This window comes from Cynoglossus semilaevis, chromosome 18, assembly GCF_000523025.1.
Source record: "Cynoglossus semilaevis isolate Cse_v1.0 chromosome 18, Cse_v1.0, whole genome shotgun sequence".
In the NCBI taxonomy this organism is placed as follows: Eukaryota; Metazoa; Chordata; class Actinopteri; order Pleuronectiformes; family Cynoglossidae; genus Cynoglossus; species Cynoglossus semilaevis.
This window is the reverse complement of record NC_024324.1, coordinates 5,292,316-5,319,341: the sequence shown is the minus strand read 5'-3', so window position 1 is coordinate 5,319,341 and position 27,026 is coordinate 5,292,316. Positions and strand designations below refer to the sequence as shown.

The window sequence follows — 27,026 nt, the reverse complement described above, 5'->3', positions numbered from 1 at the left end:
ACAGGCGTGCATCATGTATTTAATACCTGTATAAGAGAAAACATCGCCATGAAACCCTTAACATTATGTAAGATATTATTATCAGCTGTTTTATACCTCTGTGTAATATTTCTACAGTATATAATATTGTTATGAACATATGCTATGACATGATATATGATATATATAATATGAATATTTGTATGTTGTTAGAATATATTATTTTACATAATATTTTATTATATTTTTATATTGCCTGTTTAATATTGGCACACTACTGCAATCTCTTTGCTACCATATAACATTTCTGTGAAATTGCAGTATTTGCAATAATTTCCAAAACCAAAAATCCCAAGGCAGGAGAACGGTTTAACATATTCCAACATAATTACTACGCGTTAGGTGATGCCCTCTGGTGGTCAGCTGTCAGGTATAATTAGGATATTAGGGAAGTAAATTGTGATGCACAGTATCCAAGGGGTTTATAATAATATTGTCTCGTGAAAGTGGCCACAAAGTGCCAAAAAACCATCAGCAACAGTAAGAAGGATGACTTTTCATGCCTCTTAATGATTTGATCATTTTGTGTCAAACCAAACAGCGACCATCCAGACTCAGATTGCTGCTTTTGCTGATTCCCTTTGCTCAGCCTGCTGCATTTTTGTGTTGTCATATGATGGGATGAGAGTGATGGTGACATATGTATATATTGTATATATATGCACATATTTACATATACATATATATGTGTGTGCATATATATAACTTCAATTTAGTTTGCTATATATTTTCTAAACCTGCTAACATGGACTCATGGACCAAAGAGTAGCATTCTGGGAGAGCGAAGAGAATTATTTTGAAGACCACCGTGTTCCTGCAAGGCCAGTGTTTGGTCGACTTGAACCATAGACCAAACCACGTCAAGCTCCACATGGCCTCTCAGATTACTTAACCTTCCTTAGGTGCAGAGTAATGTTTTTGCCAAATGCTTCTGGTTTGGCAAACTATCTCACCACATGTGTCTACTGGGATTTTGGACAGATCCTTCCAGTAGCTTTAACTGCTTTCTTCTGTTGTTTTTCTTCACCTCTTGTTTTTCCTCATGCTGAAGATGCTGTCAGCTTTAACAGGTGCATATTGACATTTAGAATTCTAGGGAAATGTCACGGTGGAGAGATTAATTAGTGCGTCTTTGTGTTGCATGTAGACATGCAAGAACCAAGTAATAACCATTACACTTCCACACACATCAGAGGGATTTCTCTGTGTTGTGGCTCAAGTGATAATTGCAGGAATTGATTTTTACACTTTTTTTTAGCCAAAGCTGTACATTTTTGATAAAATCAAAACACTGAAATGAATCAGCTGCTGTAAAGAGTAACGTATATGAATGTTATACAATTGTCTTTTAGTATGGCGTGTCTAATGTAGGAGAAGAGAGCATCGCCATAAATACATTTAAAGCTTCTCAGCCTCTTGAAAATGTGACAGAATTCTTTTTCATAACAGTTGTGGTAATCAAAAATCATTTGAGCAGAATGTACAGATACAGATGCTTATTTTTCCCACTGAGCTTGATGTTCCATTTTTTTGTCTCTGAGCTTCATTGGGAGTTGACAGAAAATGAAATAAATATATATTGACATCAACTAAAACTGGAACCTTTTCCTTCTTTGTTTATTTCATTTCCATATGGAGCAGCTGCACAACAGTTCTCAGAAGACACATTACTACGTGAGCATATGTGCATTTTCTTCTTGGTGGTGTGCTATCAATTTGTGTACATCATGTGCCAAGCCAATGGAAGGGGAAGCCAAAAAAGGAGGTTTGTACAGTAGTTTGAATACAAGCAGGTCACTGTATATACACACAGACAGACAGTACAGTTGCTGAGTACTGAGGTCGTTGTTGTTGTTGTGATTGCTGCAAAAACAAGAAATATATTTTGGAAAATACTCTCAGACCTGAGTGAACTAAATACTGACATTAAACATTTGTACATTTGCACATGCTAACATTAGCTAACACAACAACAGCACAATTGCAGAACTATCAATCAGATCGCCTCGCTGCTCTGAAATCAGCTTAATGAACAAAGTGAGTCCTAATGGTAAAATATGTAGGAAATACTGAGACTTAGTGACATCTAACGGTAAAACTCCAGAATGCAACAGATGGAGGAACACTTCCACTGAAACCACTACTATCACAGCCAGTTCACACCACATGGGCTTCAAAGACATTTACACTTTAGTATTCTACCACTTCATCTTCAACGGTTGATTCACTGGCCCTTGGAAATGACATGATCATCTGTTGGTCAGATATCCAGTCTCCTCTTATTTCTGAACCAATAAGACCAAGAACCAGCCAGAAACACCTCATCATTTTATCGTTTTTAAACACCGACTTCCCTGTAAACACAAACTGTGCTCAGACATCAGCAGCACTGGCACTGAACCCACACGACCTTTCCTCTGGCATCATTATCCTCTAGATTAACCACACAACATGCCCCACAATTCAGGCATCACTCCAGCTCAATTCTCCACCTCCATCACCCTCCACCTGACCATTATGACTTCCCACTAATGGTGTTGCACCATGCAGCTGGAAATGGAACCGGTCAAAGTTGATGGAAACTTCATCTTAGGAAAATAAGATGAAATCTCTGTTGTATTTAGGGTTGATCAATAATTCATGGACGCAGACACTCATGACAACCACGTCCCACAGTGACAATGTACGCAGACCAGCTAACCCTGCAGTAATGGTGTCTGTCCCTGTCCTGTCCTGCTCCCCTGCCAGGGTGGATGTTCTTTTCAGGTTTTGAAGCCTGTTTGCAGATCTCCTGGCTTTGGAGATGACAGGCTCATCACTGCTGTAATGTGTCATAAATATGCAGCTACATGTACCACACTGACTCACGCTCCCCACATGTGTGGGCATCTGTGTGGGATCGCACGGGACAACGCGAAATATGAAACAAAGTGAGCTGCTGACAAACAGACTGGTAATTCATCGACGTAATTAATCCTAAGGAGGAAAGTCGTGACACACGGAGCCGACAGAGACGTATTCCCTGCTGTGTTGTTTCACAGATGTTTTTCATTTCATTACTTCAAATACGTAACGTCATTTAAATGGCAAGGATGGAGATCAGAAATCCAATTAGTGTCATTTGCTAAAAATGCTAAATGGAGTTCTGATGGGTAGGATGTAGAATTCTTCCTGTATTGTCATTATTAACCTTGTGTTCAGTATATATTAGGAGTCCACCTAAAACACTAAGGCAGTAGTGACACAGTATGTAGCATCTCTAAAGAACAAGACTTTTAAAGCAGATATGGGAGTTCCTGGTAGCTTTTTTTCTTCATCAGTTTAGTGGATGTGTTGGAGCCACAGGTCCACAAGACGTATTAGCCAAAACAATGACTATAATATTTGATCAAGACCTTCTGCAAAATAACAAGTCTTGTGGGATGTTTTAAGAAGTAAATGTAGTCCAGTGCTTCGGGGTGAACGGGCCTGATGCTTTCTGTAACACTGAGCTGTCAGAACACACAGCGAATCGCTGCTGACTCCAGACTTTCCTGGCTATCTCGCAGGGCAGAGCGTGAAGTTGGCCCGCATGTGTTTCATTTACATGGGAATCCCATTAATCTCCTGTTTCGACACAGCCAAAAATGACCACACCCACCGATGGCAACCGTGGACAGTAGTGTGTGAGAAATGGACGTAACCTTGGAAAGTGTAAAGTGAGGGAACGGAACAGATGGAGAGTGGACGTATGTGCTGGGCAGGCGTCTGGAGAAACAAGGCTACTCTCATTAGTTTCATCATAAAAAACAAGGACTTTTTCAAGCAGTAATGCATTAAAAATGGATGTGGTTTCTTTTTTTCTATTTTTCAAAACTAATTTTAAAAAGATTTTGTACATCATGTTCCCAATTTAAGGAAACTAGATGGGAACACTGCACTGAATGTGGCTCACATCATTGCAGATTGAAATCATTTTTCACTTATTATATGTTATGTTATTATGGAATAGGAAATCAGTCTATCTGCTAACAATGCTAATCAGAGCTAGACTATAAAGCATGGCATATGAAGTTGCAGAATGTGTACAACCCATTAACTGACACTGAACGCATCACGGACACAAACAACCTACTGTATGTTCTATTGTTTGTTGTTATTTTTTCATTTGTTTTCCTCTAATAGTAATTTCGGGTGTTCGTGGATGGTGTGCCCATTTCTTACATTAGTCTATACTGTGCAATTATCTGTTTATCTGTTTTTATTTAAGTCAATGTGCTCATGATGCAGCTTAAATGTCTCGTCAAAAAGCTGGAGGTAAATTCCAACTGTAGTCCATGTTTGGGGAAGCTTCATTTTCTGGGCACCATAAGCAGTACAGTAAAAAAAAATTATAATTTTTTATAATTTTTTTTAATAAAAAAAATTATAATTTTTTTTTATAAAAAAAAAACTAGTGTTTTAAGAGATTGGTTCCCCTTCAGGTTTTCTCAAAATAACTACGTCGAGGTCAGTCCAATGTCATCTCTGGCGTTGAACCACATCTCTGTCGTCGTTCTGATGGCTCATATAAAAACAAACAGGGTGCAGGGCTGCGTCCAATCCTGGGAGAGAGCGCACCAGCCGTGGAGAAGCCGCGTGTGTGTCTTTAACGCTCAGAATCAGAGACAAGGTGAGGAGGAGCTCCACGGACTCACGCTGCTCCCGCTCACAGCAGCTCGTTAGACGCTCGTGGATTATCGGCCAGTCAACTGTCAGCGCTCCTCACGGCTGCAGCGCTGCGTCCTGCTCCGCGCTCCCACCGTGCGCCACCTCGGCTGCTGACCATCCGTTGAAAAGAGCGTCAACAATGCCAGCAATTGATGTTTTTGACACGTATTTTTTAAAAATAGTTTTTGGCTACATTTTTTGAGATTGCAAAAAATAATAAGTTGTTGTTTTTAAAAGCAAGACTGTGTAGAATAGGCTTGGAGCGCAGACTCCGTCGTCCAGCATCTGTTTCTCCCTGCGCTGCTTCTATCATCTTGTCGGGAGCACGGTGAGTCTTTGACCCAGGTTTTATTTCACCCCTCCGTCTATTTAACTTCGTTGGGTTCGCTTTTGCATGTTGGAGAATATCTCCACACCGACGACAACAACACGTTGTCACTACACTTCTCCAAACTCCCCATCCAGCCGTGTTCTATTTTGTCATCCCAGGGCTGACCATTAAAAGAACACGGCTGTGATTTGCATGTCATTGTCGTGACTGTTGACGTAATGTGAAACTGCGTTTGTTTTTGATTTTTGGGTGACTATTTAATGCCGAGAATCTGCTCAGATAAAGTTTTTCAGGCAAAGGAGGAAAGAAAAGCAGAATGGAGCTGTGCAGAACAGATGGTTATTTGTATGGCTTTAAATTTTCCTCAATGAAATCCTGTACTGAATGCATGCAATGGAGCGAAGTCTCATTCATTTCATTTTGGATTTTTTGAAAAAAAGAGAGAGAGAGAGAGAGAAGGGTGTAATAATCCACAGAGGGGTTTCTTTAACCAATGGAAGTGAACAGAGATCATCAGTTATCCTGTTGATGAATTCTCTACCACACACACATGCACAAACACACTAATGTGTATCTCTTTAGAAAAGAAAACTAACCAGAGATCAGAACTGAAATGCATGTGATGTGTTTTCCTAAATAAATTCCCTAAATAAATAATAATAATAATAATAATAATAAAAACAAGACAACTCACACAGGAGGTGCAGTGTAAAGTACACACCCAGGACAGAGCATTCAGGCTGCGTACACTGCACAAAGGTAGTCACGTCTAAGCAGATTAAAGGTCAACACATACCACCCCTCTGTACCGGTCGTATTAATCAATATGCCACGTCCGCTTTCATATTGAGTATATTAGCAAATTTACAGGAAAGAGAAAAGGAAGCATTCCTACATGGACCGATTGGACCACAAGCCAGTAATGAAATAAACCAGAACCGACGCTGGGAGAAAAAAAGCTGCCTCAAAGATGTCTGTGGTTCAATGGTGTCCCTTCTTCTGAGGATTCCTTTATGTTTACATAATCATGCTTAGACTAATGGCCCATGTCATCTGTGGGTTTTATTTGAGGCACTGCTGAGTGTAGTGGCCTCAGCGTTCTGATAGGAGTGAAGAAGAGGAAGAGGAAGAGGAGCCCACCCTGCTACCCCTGAGCACAGAGCAAACGCTGATACAAGAATAGAAACAGACACTCGGTCACACTGTCAAAGAACCAGAGGAAGAGAGCGTCACCGAATGAGAATGAATAGATACTGTGTGTGCAGTTAGTCAGTCAGTCAGTCAGTCAGTCAGTCAGTCAGTCAGGCTGCACAGCACTCTGCGCAGGTATTGGTGTGAGAAAGGTTCTGGCTGCTCTTGGAGGCTCAGAGATAAGTTTTGTCGTTCATCATCCGCCCGTCTGATTGTCTGCCTGCTCTCTGGTCTGAGAGAGGGGTGAGTGGGTGAGCGAGGGAGCAACTATGATCTTCATTTCAAGGTTCAGGAGCCAGGGCTGTGAGAGAGAGAGCAAGGTCTACGTGAGATTAAGAGTCAAAAAGATGACTTTGAGAAATCTGTGAGTGGGATTGAGATGGAGGAGCCGCTCGGAGAGCTGTGTCTGCTGATCGACCTGATTTCTTTTGGTGATTTTCTCACCTTGTGACGAGACGATTGTGTCTCTTTACTGTTCACTTCATCTTTATACTTTTACACCTTTTCCTGTATACATATAAAAATAAAGGGAGATAAATCATAAAAACTTAATATACACCAGGGATTTCCAAATTGTGGTGCACATTCCCCTGGGGGTGTGAAGGCTGCCACTAGGGGGTGTGTGAGATAGAAAATGTGGAGGCAGTTTGGAGTATTTTTTAAGAGGAATTTTTTTCACACGTGTAAATAAACTAAATAATATTTAGTAACATTTAAAATTGTGTCGTTTTAATCAATCAATAAATGCAGGATATATAATTGTTAAGTTTTATGGAGGAATTGGAGGTCTGTCAACTGGGTTGGGGTGTAGACGGGGTGTGGGCCAAAAAAGTCAGGAATCACTGATTCACACGAACGTCGTTTCTCGTGTTAATGACGTATAAAGTTGAAAATACAAAGTCTCGCCACCTCCACCTACTTCTGATGAGTCATGTTAATCTGTCTCCATACGTCTTACTGTAAAACAAACTAATAAATAATGAAACACCTGGTCTCTTTATGTTACCAACCTGGTTAAAACACACCTGTGGTGTTAAATACCTGCAGTTTTCTTCAGTGTATTTTTTTTAATCATCCCGTTACTCTAAATTTTGTTCACGCATTCAAAATAATGACCCCCACATGTCACTTAGTCTTTTGGTTCGAGCATCGCAATCAAGCGCACTTCACAGCAGTAACAGTGATATTCATGCTGCTTCTTTCTTTTTTTTTGCCATCGTCTTGGCAACAGCAATTAGGGATTCTTTGAACTGATATGAATCACTTACTGAGTTGCCACACTGAAAGCGTCTTCATTGACCCCTATTGAGCCATTTGGATGATGAGGACAATCGCCCTGAAACTCCTCTGTTCTTCAGAGCAGTCAGTATTACAGGTTAGGATTCTGCAGTGTCTGGCTGTGGCAGTCAAAGACAGACTGAATTAGTCAAAGTTTCCGGTCCAGTTTCAGATAAATCCACGTTCATCTGTTTTCTCCTCCTGCACCTAAACATAGATTAATTCTGCTGTTCATTTTATATTCTGTTCTATTGTAAGAATATTAATCTCACAGCCTTCCGCTGCTGTTCTCTCCACTCTGTTAAGCTGCTGTGATGGTAGGATGAGCAGTAATAAATACCTAAAACATTTGCATGATTTATGACTGCAGGGAAGAGACGCATGTACTGTAGCAAAATGATACCAACATATTTTAGCTGCTCCTCTAGTGCAAATGCAGACCCGCAGACATGTGCTGTCTGGATTATTGCGCCTCTGCTGGATGCATTACTTTACATCGGTGAACAGCTACGGCCGAAACAATAGGTGGTGCTACATTTGAGTGAATGGCTGAGAGCTCAGCGTCCACAGGTATGTGTAACATCAATACAGGGGACGATGACTGTGTGTGTGTGTGTGTGTGCGCGTGTTTCATTAAAGATCACTGGTGCCTTCTATGGCTTGTGATATCTTCCCTTTCCTCTAATACACAAATTCAATTTGCAGCACCGCTGCTCAAGATGCCACAGCTAATGCCAAACGTGCTCCTCCACTGTCCTCATCGATTTTATGTTCCCGTTCTGAAACCCAACTTTGTTAGCCAAAGCCCGGGGACGTGCACCTCCACTTCCAGTTTGCATTATTCTTATGGTGTGCACCTCACAAATCATAGATGAGGTCACAAAACAAAAATCACACTTCATGTTTTTAAAATATAGAAATAAGCAAAAAAACTATTCACTGCCCGAGTTTCAAATAATTGGCAAAAAGAAAATGACAATGGCAAATCACTGAATGATTGCTTTTCTTGTGAAGATCTGATTTAAAGTGTGTGTGCAGCTGTTGGCTCTGGGCTTTTAATGCAAATCCACTGCCCATGAATCTTGTTTTTTTTACTTCTTCCTGCTAAAGAAAGTTGTACTCAATAACATCAATAACCAGTAGATTAAGATGGAAATGACACGGCTAATTATGAAAAAATAGAGATAGTCAGAAGTTGGTTTGTACTACTACTACCACTAATAATAATAATAATAATTGAAGAAGAAGAGGAGGAGGAGACGAAGACGGAGATAAAAAAGAAAATAAAGAATGGAAAGATGTTGAAGAAGAAGAAGTTAAAGAAAAAGAACATGAAGACAGAAGAAGTAAAAAAGGAAAAGATGAAAAGAAAAAGGGAGAAGACAAAGAAGGAAAATGGAAAGCAGAAGAAAAAAAACCACGAGATAGAAGAGGAAAACTCTTGTGCATCTTCTAATGGCCAGTGCAGCTACAGACGTCGTCCATTTCCTCGAGGACCAATCAAAGCTGAAAACTGCACAGAAATAACAGTTTCCCTTCTTTGAATGTAAATTACAGTGGCTACTGATGAGCAAGTTGTTTCCCAGGGAACTTCAGTGTTTTTGTCTATTCCACAGAGACGGCATGCAGCCGGAACAACAACAACAAACTGACTGATAGAAAAGAGAAATTAACATCATTCTCACTGCCACAAGAGCTCAGTGTCTCATCTAATGAGAGAACAACGTTCCAGGCAGAATCTTTGTGTCAGTAATCAAACTGAAGTTTCTACGATGACGTGTTTTCTGCTCACGGTGCCTTCACGTACATGCAGTTCAGGGCAGCTCCTGGCTCTAACAGCTGGGTTTAGCAGCTTCTGACAAACGTTAATGAAGCTACAGAAAACGACATGACTTATTAAATATCACACCATTAAAATTAATTTACTAAAACATTAGCTTACATTCATTACACGTCCTTTTTGGGATCTTTAAATCTGTCACCAACCACAGCTTCTGTTCTGTGTTTGCAGTAGACGTCAGCCCTGGTGTCTTTTTTTTTTAAACCAACATTTTTGTCAGAGCAGATGCTGCCGTCAGTCAGACTGTTTGTGATTTTTTATGCTCGTGTTCCTCATACTGCGGAAGTGACAAATGAAACACGACGACAGAACTTGTACTCGCTGACAGTGTGACTGTATTTCTCTGCTGCTCATCCTAAATGATACTACACTTACTACACAGCAGCACACCTAAGATCAGCAGCTGCTGATTGAAGACCCTCTCTGTAGATGCTTTTCCTTTAATTAATATGAATGAATTAATATCTACATCTGTTAATCTGGTCGTCTTGCTGTTGATTGGCTCCCGTCGCCGTGACTGTCCTTCACTCTTATGCTGCCATTCAGTCTCTGACTCCTTTTTTCTTTTTTGCTGTACCACCGGAGTATTTCCATTCATATTCAAAGTGACCACCACATGTTTCCCTCATCTCACTTCTCGCTGCTTTCTTCTGTGTTTTGATTCATCAGTAGCCATACTGACACCTCCTCCTTCTCAGCCTTTTTTTTATTATCAGATTTCTTTTTTTTTTCACCCCGGTCTCTGTCTTGTCTCTCTTCATCTCCGTCCTCTGATGTTGCTCTGTCCTTTCACTTTTTGCCCTTCACAGTTAATTGCATTCTCAGTATCCGCTGCCTTTTGCTCATCTCCCTTTCTCTGTTCCTGCCTGTCCTCCTACTTTTTCTCCCTCCTGTCTGTGGTTGGACGACGCCTCCTGAGGGTCTGTTCATGCCAGAATGTCAAGTCCTGAAAGCCTTATATTGCCTGCAGGGACAAGCAGACACAAAATGCACATAATTCACACACAGACTGGGGGAGTGATTGTTTGTCTCCGAAATCTTTCCCCCCGTATTTCAGGTAAAGCTCTGTCCAGAACTGAAAAAACAAAAGGAGTCAACACATCACAATGCCGTAAACAATGAACCATTTCTTCCCAAATTTCTCTCATCTTTTACCTCAGTTTTTTTTGCAGCCAGATGTCCAGATTATCACTCCTGATATGCTGAACATTTTTCATAAACACTGACATTTAGGATGACGCACTGGAATATTTTTGGCTACAGTTCTCTGGATCTGGTGTTCTCACACAGCTCTGATGCATCTGCCTGTAAACCTGTGTGCCGTCTGTCGAGACTATGGCAAAGATAGTCATCTTTTTATCAACATAAAACCTTTAGTTCGCACTGTACGGACATCACATGTCAGGTTATTAAATGGATTAGTTGACATTTTGAGAAATAATCACCTTTGTTCTGTTGCCAGTAAGCAGAGAGGCTGTGCATTCTGTAGACGGTGAATATGAGTCAGAAAGTTCCAAGATAAATTGGAAGGGGGAAGTGTCTTAATTTCAGGGGAAATAACTTTTTTTTTTTAATCGCTTCATATCTTTTATTAAAGTCCAGATACTTCTACAAAGCCGTCTTTTCATCAAAGAACTGTCTTTTGCTAGAATTTGGGGGGTGTCGGTTGCACTAGGTCGCAATCTGTTTTATTGCTGTGTCGGAGAAATGAATTGGTCTTCCAATTATGGAAAAAGAAAAAAAAAACATCACATGGAGCGAGATCAAAGTTCCTCATCCTTTAATAATTTTACCAGGTTTTCATTGATGTTTTATAAAAATGACTGATATTTGAGGTGAAACAAACTGCTGGAACAAAGGGTCAATGCTTGACACAGGCGCTGAAAAGACACACACATCTCAACAGTGAACTCCTTTTGAAACTATAACATCCATTCTAGAACGTTTAGACCGACCTACGTGTGTAAACAGTCGGAAAACTTAAATAATTATAAAACATTATACAAAATGCCCGACAATATTTTTCATGGGGCAAAAAGCCACGAAAATCCACTATAGGAAAGAATGTGAGGGTCACTAAAACATTTCCATATGCCACGTTAGCTCTGACCTCAGGAGCGCAGGTGTCAATGTGCGCAGGATGTGATAGAAAAACCTGACGCTGGCACGGCTGACATGACTCTGACTCAACTCCTCCTGATTCACAGAGGACGGAAAATATTTGGTACTTCATAGAGGTTCCCATTTATTGATTTATTTATGGCCACGGCTACAATAGCAGCAATATCCTGGACTTATTGATCGGTGCGCAGACCTGCATGCAAAGCATCGATTCACTCAGCCTCTACTTGTGCCTTTCTTTCTCTCTCTCTCTCTCTGTCTCCCTCTCGCTCTCTCTCCCTCTCCTGCTCACATTGAGCTCCGTTTAAAAGACCCCTGCTGTTCACAGTGAAGCTTTTCTCCCCCAGAACGTCAGTAAAGCTTCCTCTTTCTCTCTATGGATTTTTTAAAAATCGCACTTATTCTCCTGTGTTCCGCAGACAGCTATGGAGGTGCTTGTTTAATAAGCTGCCATTAAAAAAGCGCGACAGACTGATTGCCAGCGAAGGCTTTTACTTCCCCAGTTTTAGACGTGTCAGTGCTTCATCTTCTTTCATCTCCAAAACAAAGCATTTAGCAATTTTCTGCAGAAAATCAAAGGGATTTTTCCACAGGACATGACTTGTTTGTTTCAACTCCATCCCTAATCACACAACATGATCATGTATCTGCATAATGTCGGTGAAAACTCACTGCTCTCCTCCAGCTACACTAAAGTACGGAGATTAAACTTTTTTTGAAGTGACTCTGTGGTAAATACAATAAGAGCAAAACACACGGAGTGAACAAAGTCTTTGGTCAGAGGGGGCGCTCTAGGAGCTTCGCAGTGAGATGAGAGGGCTTTATACACACCAAGAGTGAGAGAGTGACTTTGGCTGTTCTTGAAAACTCTCTGCTCTCACTGTTGGCCGACATTTGTACTGATAATCAGCCCCAGAGTCTCCTTTTTCTCATTTACTCCGCAGTGCCACAGCAGTACAGATCAGTCAGGGAGCCATCGTGTGTTCTTAAGATTTCCTTCCTTTTCCTTCCAGTCAGCAGCTTAACTATGACATAATAGACCTTCAATTGGTTTCCCGCAGCCTCCAGGTACAGAGTGGGATTTTCTGTTTTGTCAAAATAGACGTTTCTCATCTGCAGCGGTTTTTAATATTTATTCCATCTTTGAACACATATTTTAGGGGAAAACTTCTTTCAATAAGAGTCTTTGGTTTAGGTACAAAGTAAATGGTCTGAGGAATTCACTATTGATTGTGTTTTGTTGTTGTTGATCAAATAACCATTAATTATAATGATAAATCATCTGTACAAAAACAGATTTAAGAACAGAGTATTGTAGCCTTATTGGCATTTGGCTCTAAACAGCAAACGTTATCTTCTGGCTACATTTTTCAGGCTGAGGTTGAACGAGAAGTTCCTCCTGGAAAGTCGAGAGCGTACGATGAAAAATGTGTTTTAATCCTTTCCCCCTCGTTTTCTTGGAATTGAAAAGGTCTTATTTTGAAGATGTGAGTTACGATATGCAGATGTGGAAAAAGGAGTAGTGTACAGTAAGTCACCTGGATGACGGCGCAGCCCTCAGCTCGCCTCATCTACATTTCTTCACTCTGAACTCAGCCCCCGGGTCTTCAGTGGGTGTTTTGGTATTCATGCAAAGTTGATGGCTGTTGTTTTGAATTTTATTTCTAAATGAAAGAAGGGAAAAGTAATTTTGTGCTTGAGAAAATCAGACTTTCTTCAAGTGTGGTCTGTAAAAAGATGGGACAGCTGAAGGCTGGATAAATGCATTTCAGACGGTATAAATTTAGATATATACATATATATAGAGTATTGTTTATATAATCCACATTATAAATATTCATGTCAAATATATGAACGGGTGCAGATGGTGTTAAAACTCTCAAATCCTTGAACATGAAACAGTCCAATGAAAAACACTTGATAACAGCCTGACCTGGTGTTGAAACTTAATTTGGATGGTGCTAATGGATTATCACGGGGCAGACTATGATGGTGAGAGTGCAGAATATCAGGCACATCAGTGCACATCCATCCACTGATTAGCTAATAGTGGGGTAATTTGCAGCCTACTTTGCTGCCCGGACTCTGCCTGGGCTGTAAATGTTCACCACGAGTGTGGTCCAGGTAATGTTAATGGTTACAGACAGGGAGGAAATGGGAGCCTGAGGCAGATGCTCTTCACCTCTGTGGATGGACCTGTGTGTTTCTGCACATGCTCACTTCATCCCACCCAAACGTGCGAAGAAAAACACCTTTCACTAACGTTGGTAAGGACTTTTATTTTGAAGGTCAACTCTAAAGTCATCGACTGAATCGCTGCATAGAAGATCAGGTTTCCAAAAATAGGAGGGAGAACTTTTAAATTAGATCCTCTGTCATTTCTATTCAATTTGACCAATGAACGATGTCTCATTCAGAGCCATTTATAACTTAGTGATGTCAAACTAGACCCAAAGGTTTGGGTCTTAATTGTCTTTGTCTCATGCAATACTCTCTGGGTTGCATGACAATGGGAGTTGATGGAGGAGACTCTCCGCGCTACTGTTTTTCCAAATGGCTGAACATCCATCATTTTTGACTAAATAATTCTCTGATCTCAATGAATCTTTAAGTCTCTGGCAACGCGGTCCCGATAAAGTGGTCTTTCAGCAGCATGACTGATGTATTTGGACTGTTACGAGACATGCCTGCATGCACCCGCACGCACGTATCTTTTTCACCGTAGAAATATAAAAGAGTGAAAGGTTGGCACTTGTTGAGCTGTAGGTAACCACATGGAAAAATTCTCACTTTGGACGGAGCAGGACAGACAGGAGAAAAACACTGTGGCTGTTACTGGACATGCGGTCGGTTTACAGGAATACAGGAAATGGAATTACACGGACACAAAAGTGATGAAAAGGCCTGTATACGATTGGATGACGTAGAAAGATTGAAATGATCTTTCTAAAGGCCATTTATTTACACAAAAACACGGGCTTATTAAACAAGTTCTACCAGTTCTTCAACCCACGTCACTGCCTCCTTCCTGAAGTTCGTTACTGCAGTCAATAATCCGCGCTCCGCCAAAGGCTGCTCCATCCTTTCACTGTACGGGCCAGGGTGTGAGCAATTACAGAGTGAAACAACAACATCCCTATTTTACATTATATGTGGCAGCACTCGCTGGTGAATTAGAATTGCAAATGCGGTAATAAACACAGCGGCGCTGTAGAGAGGGGGCGAGACACGAGGTCACACCACAACAGAGCTTTAACAATCACTGCAAAGTTGATGAACAGCTGACAACTTTGGTTAGTTAACTGTGGCACAGGACTCTTGTACAGCACATATATTTACCTGTGTCCTTGACTGAGCCAGCGGCAAGTCATTATTGTAAATACATTCCTTCTACAAGGACCATAAATTTGATGGCGGTTAGAGGCTTGTTTTCACAGCCTTACAGCTAATGCAGCAGCAGCAGCAGCAGCAGCAGCAGCCCTGTCATTATCTGCCTCCTCCAATCACTGCCAATTTCCAACCACCTGAAAACCTTATTTTGAACTTCTCTGGAGTTCACCTGTCAGATAGTGATATCTAGACAAGTAGATGAAGTTGTTAAAATGCTGGAGAAATTTAATAACGAGTGCAAACACTTATAGTTGAGCCACACGCACACGTGTGGAAAAATAATTTTTTTTTCCGAAAAAAAAAACTATTATGGTTTGTTATATGTGAAGTACACACTAAAATCAGTGTGTTTGTGGCTGTATTAGTAATGAACTTTTCTAGTGTTGTGACTGGCCTTGTTAGAATACTTTATGTCACTTAATCCTACTGTGGTAGAACCTCCGTCTACAGTCTAAGGTCAATGATAAAAATGACATCTATTAAAGTAAAACATCAGTAGGTGATGGTCAACACAGAGGCCTTAAATTAGTAACTTTTTTTATATAATTGTACAAATGCAAATTCTGGCACCGGACGGATAACAGCATGGATGATGGATGGATGGATGATGGAAGGATGGATGGAAGGATAAATGGATGCATGATCTCTATTCATTTCTAACTGGCCGTTAAACCAGTCATTATATTAAAAACCAGGCCTGGAGCCTGTTATTGGACAGCCCTCCTCCACGTACACTTTTATAACCTCACACTTTAAATAAATTAAATTATCAGGCTGCTTCTAAGGATCAGCCGTGAAATACGGCTGCAGTGGCATTGCTGCTGATGTGTGAACGCAGTTTTGATTGACGTGTGGGTCTGTGTCGACGACATACAACATCTGAATGGTTAAATAGCTGCTTTCTAATGTCGATACATAGACTTTAAAATACGTGGCAGAACAAGTCAACATTTTCATGGGCCTCTTTCATAAACACAGACACATCAGCAAACACTCAGAGCAGTGTGTTTATGGCAGTCACCCATTTAATCACATAAAAGCAGTCGGTAATAAATTTAGCAGTGATTTAAAAACAATGAATCGAGATGAGAGAGAGAGGAAGTTCAGCAGAGAGGGTTTCTCATTCATTCAAAATTATATTTTGGCCTAATTTGATCAATTTGATTTTATATTTTGACTGTTTTTAATGATAATGGAATTAATATTTTTGGGCAACTTTTATTCAACTCTGGTAACAATCTTTTTGCAGAAGTTTAAATTACCGTCATTGTAGTGTTCCATTCTGATATAATTATACTTTTGTACCTGACTTTTAAAATGATAGGAACTTACAAATAACTTACAAATAACAGTTAAGGTATTTTATCCTGTACTGGACTTACATTTTCAGCAGGCTGTGTCTTACTATGGCTTTGTAATCCTATTGAAAAATGAAAAGACACACAGTGCTGTTTCCACCTACTGTTGTTCTGCTCCAGCAGCTGAACCTAAACTACTGCTGTAAGTCTTTCTTTTTTCTTCTTCTTCTATTCCTCCTGGAGTTATCATTGAGAATATTTGTTCTGTTCACGTCCCAGAGTGTCCAGCTGTTTCAGGAGCTACCGATCATTCACCAGTCACTGAAGCCCCCCCCCCCCCCTCCCCCCCCCCTCCCCCCCCCTCTCTCTCTCTTTCTCCCAGGGTTCCATATTGTTTGAGTTTGAGATGGAGTAGCAGGATTAGGTTTGATCTCTGCCCTCGGGGCCCGTGATCTCAGCTTTTGGGGTCCATTTTCACTCTGACTCTGATCCCTGATCCGGAGGGGCTTATCTTTTATCTTTGATTTGTAGCACCTCTCCGCAGCTAATGCTTCCACTAGTTGACCTGAGCGGATACAGTGCGACTGCTATCCACTCAGCATTTGTAGCCCTGAGCATTTACTGCAGTATTTTCATCCTGATATTGTTCGATGGTTGTTTTTCCTCTACGGAGTTTTACATACTTCCCGTCCACTATGTTGTGTAACTGGCTTTTCCCTGAACTTGGTGCTTTATAACCTTTGATCATGTTCAAGTGAAGGACTTCTGGAAGGATCAGCTGCAACACTGGAGCATGAGTGTGTAATTCCTGCAACAGGAACTAGGGCGAAAGATTACAGAACCCCCTGGGACATAGAAATTTGTGAGTTTAGATTTAATAGTCGTGCCATACTATGTCATCGGTGTCACTCTGGAAGGTGGGTCGGTGCTGGTGCCTTACAGCTATAAAATTAAGGTTTGATCCCTGCAGCGAACAGATAGGGTATTTGTACCTACATTTATTTATCTATATTGAAGTACTTATACCATACAGTATGTGTCATCTGATGGACCTATGTCCAGGGTGGACGCCTTGCCCCCTGCGTCCTTGTCTGATGACTGCCCTCCCTTCACCCCCCCATCTCCACAGCTCCCACCACCTCCAAAACCCTAAAAAGAAGTTCCAGATCCTCTGACTGTCAGACTGCTCTTTTCTCTTACTTCACTCACAATGTTAGTTCAAGTGACATGCAACATGTACCAGTTACTGTCACTTTAAAAGAGAAGTGTAAAACCAACATGTGACTCACCTCTGTTCCCCTCTCTTCAGTCTGAGGTTGTAGCTTAGCTTCAGATCCTTTGATGAACATCAGAGCAGCGGCGTCTCGTTGTAGTCCTCCTTGAATTCTTCCAGTTCGGACCTCGGTGAAGAATTGGTGTGAACTTGACTGAAAGAGTTCAAAGAAAACATGAGATATGTAAATGAAATAACACACATGCAGGCGTCTCATTATGGTTTTTAACGTATTTATTTTATTTTATTTTAAGAGAGACATTTCTTTCACATGCAAAGACTTTTAGGGCATAAAAAAAATTGTTTAATCCTACGTAATTCTGAATTTTCCTGTAATCATATTCAATAAATAAATGCAATAATAAATTTAAGTGTGCAGTCATTTGTGGACAGCTCACCAGCCTCTGTTAGGAACTAAATATTTAACCACATTTGTTCCGGTTGAGAACGGAGAAGAATCCGTGCAGTGTTTGGGAAATGTTCTTCTGAGGTAGGACATGTTTAGACTGAATCAGGTTTTCTCCACTCCTGGCAAAGCTCATTGTGTGTTAGCCATCTGTCCTGTGCTCTTTGCTTTGGGAAATGAGACAGACTAAGGTCAGTGTCGTCTGACGGATGAGCAGCACGCTCAACAGAGAGTCAGGAGGAAATGAAGACGATGCCGGGGAAATAGAAAGGATGCTGGATTAAAAGGACTTTCCTCCTGCTGCCCTCCTTTGGGTGGCAGATGTCAATAGGCATCTATAACGGTTGACACTTCGTCCTGGAGGCTGATACTAAAAAGTGGCACTTTATCTATTTGGGAAAAAAATAAATCTAGACGGGGGACAAGTTGTATCAGGACAGAAAGTGCTTATGTGACAGAAAAAAGTCAGTGTTTCATAAAGATCCACGGTAACAAAAAAGTCAGTGTTTCATAAAGATCCATGGTAACTGAGACACACACACACACACACACACACACATGGCTGAGTGGTGTTTGAAAGTGGAAAATACTGTTATGTAATGTCTAAAAAATGTGGATTCTACTTTGAATTCACATCATAAATATTTATGAGAATGAGTTCTCGGTGCAGTTTTGTTGTGAATAGTGATGAAATATTCTAACCTTAGATTCTCACAGGACAAGTTCCAGGAGAACTGGATCATGTAAACAGGTACAATAATGAAAGTGACAGCCACGCTGAAAGTGATTATTCTCTGTGGTGATGACACCAAAAAAAAAAAAAAAGAAAAGAAAAAATATTCATTACAGCCATTTAAAACCGTGTTTCTTCCATTTCCCCAGAGTGCCACACAATGCTGTTCACGCTGAAAGTGAAACTCCCCAGCAGTGACCCTGGGGAGTTGGTGATATTAGTGTGAAGTAATCACCTGTATGTAAATCAGCTGACTGCAGTAATCACACCAGTGTAGTTCTTTTGTTAATCACACCAGATGCCTGGATGACGCTGTTCATCATCTGATAACATGAGAGGTTGTTCTGTGGAGTGGAAGATCGGCTGGTTATTATTATCATAGTGATTTGTTCTGGTTGTGATGAAAAAAGTGCTGTGTCTTGCTTTTTTATCTGGGGTAGCTGTAACTCTAATATTAACACCTAAACAATGGTGGGCTACCATTTCTTAATTCTGCACGTTAAAGGCCGAGACCACCATCACTGTAACCTTGGCACACAGACAGACGTACGAAGGGGAGAGGAAGCGAGTGTGGGAGTCAGGAATGGAAGACGTTTGCCAAAAAACTGAGCATAATGGCTGCAGGTTGTTCCAGGAAATTATATGGAAAGTATATGGAGCATGTAATTGAATGATGGAGGGAATTCACTTTTGGTGATCTCGTATGCACTGTAGAACATGACCTGATTTGTGTCCACACCCCCTCCCTCCTCCCCCTCTCTCTCGTTCTCTCCCTGACTCTACACAGTGTTGCTAAATCTTTTAGCTCATCACGCCGCTTATGAGGTCTGTGATTGTGTGATGTGACGGATTTAGGACACTCACCTGTCTGTCGTCAACTGGCAGCCGTGAGAACTTTGAAAAATAGTGGTGGAATATAGTGTGACGTTAGGTGGCTGCATAAATGCTGTAATAGGAGTACTATTTTATACATGTTTTGTGACAGCTCCGCGTTGTCGCAGGTGTACGGTTTCATTTAGTTTTATGTCCCTCTCTCTACAGTGTGTTTCTCTTTCATATTCCTGTTTACTGCCCTTCTCTCTGCCCTGACTGCACCTTCAATTTCACTCTCAGCGAGGACTGGAAGTGTGTTAGATGTCCTGGAGTGTAGGCGTCAGATGGAAATTAATGCTTTGAGAATCCTTCTACTACGAACATGCAGCTTTTTTTTATTATTTGTTTGTTGCTTCATTGACCTTGACCATGTTGTGGAAACTGTATCAGCGCGACACATCAAGGAAATGTTTTTAGAAGGTTCTTGAACCCGTATGGTAAATGGTGATACAACTGCTGCTGGGTAAGTTAGACTGGACTCTGCAAGGACAGGGTAGTACTTCAACGTGTGGCCTTATCAGACGTTAGTCGTTGGAAATATTTTTTAAGGAGTTGCTTTAAATATGTGTAGCAGCCTCGTCTTTGACCTCCTCAGATAAATACCTTTGCTTTAAAGCGTTAGCAGTCCAAGAAAAACGCTATAAACTCTGCTAAAGATTAGCTCGGTGTTGTAAAACTATCTTAGTCACAGAGGAAATGCACCTTGGGAAAGAGGTGACCAGAGTGTCAAATATTAGGGAGCAGGTCAGAGGGCAGCCAAAGTAGTCAGAATGGAGAGAGATTAAAGCGGCAGAGAACAAGAAAGCCAAGGAAATGAGAACGGAGGAATGAGTGGATTTTTTAGCAAGATCGGAAATCAAATGTGTAGAAGGGAAACAGAGGGAACTTGATTTTCCTTTTTCTTACGTTCCTTATTCCCTCAATGAAAAGACTAGTGTTTTTAAGCTGGATGTTGAAGGAAAAGACTTCAGTGCAGGATTGACTCTGATAAAACAATGTTCAGTCAAACGTGCTGAGATTCGGTTCTCAGTATTTAAGGTGGAAGCTTTAAGTCACTTTTTAGTTTGGTTTGAGTTAGTACCCGAGCTCATGTTGACTCAGTGTGATCTGACTATTTGGCTAAATGTGTCTAATCGACCGTAGGTCACAGCTCAGACGACCCCACGCGGTTCACAAGTTACCGTGGGAAGTAACGTCTCGTTCGCCCTCTTCATATTCAACAGCAGCGGAGAGAGACTTTACGTAGCTTTGTTTAAATGTCAAGACTCCTGAGTATCTGTAGTGAAATTTACTTTGAGCAACCAAGGTCATTGCTCAACGTTTATTTTTTGTGTGTCTAGTTAAAGTGAGAAAAGGTCTGTCCTCACTGTAAATACTCGCTGCCACTGAATTCATCATGATAAGTGGATGCCAGTGGGAATTTGATGACAAATGCCTTTGGTTCTGGTTTCCTCCATTGAATATATTTACAGTTTCCTAAACCTCCTGAATTCTGCAAATTTCAACTAATTTTTTTGCTTATAAGCAATTTAGAAAACATATTTTGCAAAGTTTGTTTTGCTTAGCATAGCATTTCTTCTTCTTTGGCTCAGTTCAAGTCGAGCTTTATGTTTTTTCCTAAATATATTTTATTTTAATTCAGTGAAAAACAAACAACCAAAAACATGTGCATTGGCCTGTAAAAGTGTATATTCAAATGTTCCAAATATGGGATTTAGAATTTAGAATTTATTCACTGTATTACATGAATGCATTCTCCATGGTTCTGTAGGTAGGTGATGGATTATATGATAAAATGTATTAAAAAAAATTATTAAACAATGAGTTAGATTTGAATTTATCAATTATATTAATCAGTTATGTAGTTTAATATAATTAACCAGCTAGTTTATTTTAATTAATCTGGAAGTTTAATTTTAATTAACCAGGTCATTTATTTGCATTAATCTGGTAGTTTCTATCGTAGCTACTGTATCAGATCAGTGGCTGCTTTATGGCGGTAAGAGATTCACATATAATTAGTTTGATTAATTGCCCTGATCAACCAGGACCAATCTGTTTTTAATTTATTAGTGCTGCATTTTCTTCAGGGTTCAGTTCGTCATACAATAATAATATACATACTGTGACAGTCATGCACATTAAGCTCTAACATTATATTATGTATGTAATGGCTTTACAAAATAATCTGTATAATGTAATGCTTTTTTATTATTCTCCAGCATTCCATTTTAATTATACAGTACGTCCAGGAAAAAAAATGTAAATAATTACATCTGCAGCCCGCAGTATATACTGTGTATTTATGGGAGAATGGAAACACATTCTTCTGTGAATAAACAGTTCTAACTAGAGCTGAGGAGCCCAGTCATTACACCATAAATGGGTTGTGTAAATATTGCCTTATTTGAGGTGTTAGGATGGAAGATGGAGCGGTGTTTTAATCCAAGTATCTGAGCCCTGGCATTTGGGTCTTAGACAGGACTTGAATGACATGGTGATGGGTAATTTCCCAAAGCCGTCCATTTGTCAAAAATACCCTCGCCCCCCAGCTCTTATTGTAGCCCACCACATTTGTTCCAGTCCAGACAGAGGACACCACAGCGTGTCTGCCTTCAGACTGATTGATGGAGTTTGAAATGGTGAAATTGCAGAAAAGGCAGATCACGCCGCTGGATGTTTTCAGCAGCAATGTGATGTCAGCACAAAACCTGCGTCGTCCTTTGCTGTCGCTGTAATGCAATGATCTCTAAACAGCGCAATATAGGATGAGCGATGAGCGATTGGACGAAAAAAACAAAGGAAAAGAACAATAAAGAAAGACGGCCCACTGAGATGAGACAGAGCCCAAGGCCGGACAGTTGGGTCCTAACATAAACAATTAATTACTGGGGCAGAAAAATATTATTATTCAAGCAGAATTTGTTCCCCAGATACTCATCACGCCCCAGCTAGAGGGCAGAAAGGACACTTCCCTGTCCTCTTGGGTTTCTTTGCCAAGTCTGGATTAGAAAGGTCATCTGATTTTCAAACATCACATTTATGGATCGAGCGCTTCAGCTACCGTGGGAGGAAGGAAAGATGTTTAAAATGAAACTAACCGCTTAGATGTGCAACAAAAGGATAGATAATTAAAAAGAAAACTCGATAAGTCTGTAATTAGGATTATATTCTGATTTAAGGATTAGAGCCACTAATAGCTTGTCATTATTTTATTTGTGGATTAGAGCTTCCTCAGACCACTGGTTCTACCCAGCGGTCTTCTGATATAAAACAATTATTATTCCAACTAAACAGTTAAATCATTCACACAGTTAAATATGCATGGATGTAAAACTGCGTACGATTATTTCTCCATAACTAACTTCTAAGAGATACTGCCTTCTACTCCGAGTGGCTGCGCTTTCATGTAGTCTCTGGTGGCATTAATGCTTAACAGAATTCCTGGAGCGCATCTGGGTTAATAATTATATACAGCAGTCTGTACAGTATATTTTTCCATCCTGGTTAAGTGCTTTCCTTTGTCCTCTCTGCAGGGGTCTTGTCTCTGAACAGCGCCGACTGCACACTGTCATATTTATGTCCCAGAGTGGACCTATCGACCCACAGCTAGACATATGCCGTGCATGTGTAATGCTGTAGTGGAGGTAAATTTAACTTAGAAATGAATTTTTTTTTTATTTTTTAAAGCCAACTTCTGCCACCTACAGAGACAACATTTAGATTACCATATTTACCGATTATAAATTGCACATTTTTTCCATCCTTTTACTGAGTTTGCGATATATATATTAAAATATAAAATTTCACGTTTGTTATTTTCAGACTGACTAGAGGGCACTGTTTAGACTTATACTCTGGTGTGACTTATAGTCCAGAAATACAGTAATTTTATTCATTTACAGTAAAAAAAAATTCAAGTGAAGGCAGAGAGGTTGAGCACTGGTTTAGCTCTACTTTGTTGATAGCATCACTGTCTTCTTTCAGTCACAGTCGGATTAATCTGGAACGTCTTCAGACACTTCCAATATGATGATTTAAAAGTCAAATATCAACCAATCAGCATGACGCAGCATATGCCCACACACAGAACCCTCTGTTGACACCTGATTAGCTGCTGCCGTCCTTCCCGGTGAGAACACTGGGTCTCTGGTGTCAATAAGTGAACAGGCACTTAGCCTCACCTCTGTGACGTCTTTGGCTGACACTGACTCAGTTGTGTCAGTTGTCCTAATAGCTCTCTATTGTTGCTGGAGTTGTAGCAACACGTCTCCTTCAGACAGTATCTCAATATCCCTCCTTTTAGAAGCATTCATGTGCCCGTGCACGGCCACAGGTGATTAGCTGATAATTGAGCGGTGTGAATCATCGCCTTTGGCATGACTATAGTTTTCATAGATTCTTCTTCTTCTACCACCGTTCCCTTTGGAGTCAATACTTGTCCCCCTGGTCTTTTGTGAGGCCTGACTGGAGTCGTTCTGACTCTTTGTGTGTTGCTTCATTTCTAAGCAGAAGTCATGGTCATGGAGAATGAAGGTTTGCTGCTACGTGTTAGCCTCGGCAGACTTGGTCCACTGGACTTAACCTTAAATTCTGGTATTATACTGATATTAGGGAAGTTCAGAGCAGGAGTCAAAACACCTGAGCAGAAATACAGATAAGCACTGAGGTTGAACTGAGGTTTCAGGCGTGGCGAAAGAAAATAATTATAAAAGCATATATAAATATTTTTTTGAGCTATTTTAGTGTCTCAAATGTTTTTTCTGCCTCTAACTGAAGCATCTGGATTCAATCTCCGCATCAGAAACCATGTTAGGTCTTAGATTAGCTCACCATTGAGCTAAAGTGTTGTGATCTAATGAAAACTGAAGGCTCCTGCTGTGTCTGATCTACTGCCTGGACGGGAGAAATAATCAGTCCATTAGATCTCCACATATTAAACATGGTGAAACTATGGATTTTGGCAACAAAGGGTGTGAAAACGTAGTCTGTAGCCAGAACAGGAATCAACTGAGACTGTAAATGACAGAGCTGTTAGGAGTAGAAATTATTCATATGGCAACTGTGGCTAAAAAATCAGAACAAAATTCATTAATTCACTGGATCTAATTCTGAAATTGGATTTGCCCCATTGTTGGGGTATCAGAGATGATCAGTGTCGTCTCTAATTGTTGGCAAATTAAGTTTTTTTTTATGCTGATAACGTAGTATTCTTACACTAATATATTCCAAAGATTCCTGGTTGCTCGTGTCTGTCCGTTTGTCTGCTGAGAAACCTTCCCCTCTGGGCCTCTGTGGGATGTGGAAAATAAGCAGCAGGCCGTTCGAACTGGTGAAACTGCTGAGTGATGGGCTTCCAACAGGGACTCAGCGTGCCAAAGCAAAGAGACCTGAAGTGAATTCTAATCTCATGCACTAGGCTGCTAAACTGGCAGCTGTACCGCTGCCGTCCTGCAGGAGGGGAGGCTCAGCACAGGATCATTAATAACCTTCAACTATTTATGTCTGACTGTGTCTCCGTCTTTGATTGCTCTTTTCTGCGCTCCTTTTTTCCCCCAAAAAAGTCCAACGCTCTAACTTCCCAGCCGCCGCCTCACATGTTAGTACGGATCGGTGTCACAAACTGCAGCTCCTCTGCTGCAGTGTTTTGAATTTCAAATTTGTGATTTCTGTCGCTGTCTGCAGAGAGTTTATAGTCGTGATGATACACAGCCACGCAAAATGTTTGTCAGGTCTATTTCCTCCCTGCAGAAAACTTGTTAAAGTGACTTTTAACTGGATGTTCTCTTTGCTGCAGGAAATCAGTGAGAAAAAAAGACATGAGGTCAGCGGTCTCCTCACGGACCCTGTGGGTTCTCCTGCTGCTAAGCTTGCTCGAAGGATCCTTCCAGGTAAACCTTTGCTGAAGCCTCCTCTCTCCTTTTATCCACTACTGCACGTGCATGACAAATCACACGATCCACAGATCTTCCATGATTCTAATTAACTGCTGTAGGTGTGTGATATGTTCTGCTCTAATGATTTCCTTTTATCTGAAAAAGCCTGACGACCAACTCTAGGTTTCAAATTAATTACATTTCTGACACTTTAGGACTATAAACAACCTACGCCTGTATGCAGATGATGTTCATAAATATGTTGGTTAATTCAGTCAACATTAAAACAACTGGGAATTAAAGTGGATCGTTTTCACATGTTAACCTCTGCAGAGGAATGGTTTTTTTTTTAATGCTGTTAATCGTGTCCAAATCCAGCGCCAAGTGTCAATGAATGTTCTGTACTTTAATTAGATGAGAGGATAAAGATAAATTTAGATTTGACTTTTATCTGCTCAACTACAGTGTCGGATTATCCATGTTAACGACAGGAAATTTATATGAAATTCAAATGTGCGTTCAGAGGTGAAAGGAGAGATTTTTAGCCAAGAAATCCAAAACAGTATTTCTGTTTCATTTCATCTGATCTGACCTCGATGCAGTGATTCATATTTCTGGAGCCTTCTGGTGTTCAGAGTAATTTCATCTGTGCTGTGTCTAATTGATTTTTATCATTGACTAATGTGATAAGTACTGCAGCTCTTCATCAGGAGCTGGTACGTTCGGTACCCTGCTTTGTCCTCTGACAAGTACGGCACGGTGGCGTTTTAACGCAACGAATCCCAATAAAAGACCCTGTGGATGAACTCCGCGTCTGCTGTCGCTGCTGCAGACTGATGACGGCCTTGATAAATGTCAACGCTGATTTGAATTTTTATGATGTTCTGAGCTGAGGTTGATTAATTTATCACCGCTCTCAACTGGGTCACGTGACGTCGGTGTCTTTGAGCCTTTACTTTAGATATTTTTTTTAAGCATGTTTCAACATTAAAGTTTTAGGGTTTTATCGAGAATATGTGTCTGATGTATTTGCTCCCTATATATGTAGGTGTGTGTTTGTGTTTGTCTTTTTCGTTCCTATTTCCTGTCATCATCCAGCTCATCTGTTGATACTGGTGGTGGCCTGGTGGTCGTATGTATGACGTCATTTACTTCAATGTTTGGAGTGACATCATATGTACGGCTGCTAAACTGCTACATGAGACAGCAGCATACCCTCATCCTGGTTTTCTCTCATGTCTTTTCTTGCCTTGATTCAGACCTACATATTTAGGTATGATCTGAATTCTTGGTCTAATGGGCGTTCCTTCGCACTCCATCGAGCCAAAGCAGAAGGTTTTCCTCTCATTTATGATGGAGCATGTGAAGACAGTCTTCCAGGCAGAATGTCAAAACTCCCCATACTCACAGGCACATGTGCGGGACGAGTACTTTAAAAGGCCTTTCATCCAGAATATTTGAAACAAGTCGAAACAAAGTGTTATCTTATCAGTGAAATAGTTTGTTTGTCTTTGTAAAGAGCTCCTCTTTGATATAATGGTTCTTTGGAGAGAGAAACAGGCTGATAAACATCTATAGTGACCTACCATAGACTGCGACTGTGCTCAAACAGGAAGCGATAAATGAAACGACATTCATCAGATCAGCTTTGAAGATGGACAAAATCCTTGGCTCTTTCACCCTGAATT

At 40.6% G+C, this 27,026-nt stretch overlaps 2 protein-coding genes across 2 annotated transcripts in view; one reads left to right on the top strand and one right to left on the bottom strand.

Moving 5' to 3' along the window:
• The window catches only part of gngt1 (guanine nucleotide binding protein (G protein), gamma transducing activity polypeptide 1), a 39,919-nt gene that overhangs the window by 5,369 nt on the left and 7,524 nt on the right, over positions 1-27,026 (bottom strand). Inside the window, exon 3 of the mRNA XM_008331320.3 lies at positions 17,467-17,604. The gene's annotated coding sequence lies outside the window, so the exon portion shown is untranslated. The remainder of the gene's footprint in view (positions 1-17,466; positions 17,605-27,026) is intronic.
• Positions 18,381-27,026, top strand: part of calcr (calcitonin receptor) — a 36,867-nt gene continuing 28,221 nt past the window's right edge. The window contains exons 1-2 of the mRNA XM_008331318.3: positions 18,381-19,925; positions 25,260-25,353. Of these exons, the coding sequence (XP_008329540.1) occupies positions 19,897-19,925; positions 25,260-25,353 (123 nt within the window). The 5' untranslated portion in view covers positions 18,381-19,896. The remainder of the gene's footprint in view (positions 19,926-25,259; positions 25,354-27,026) is intronic.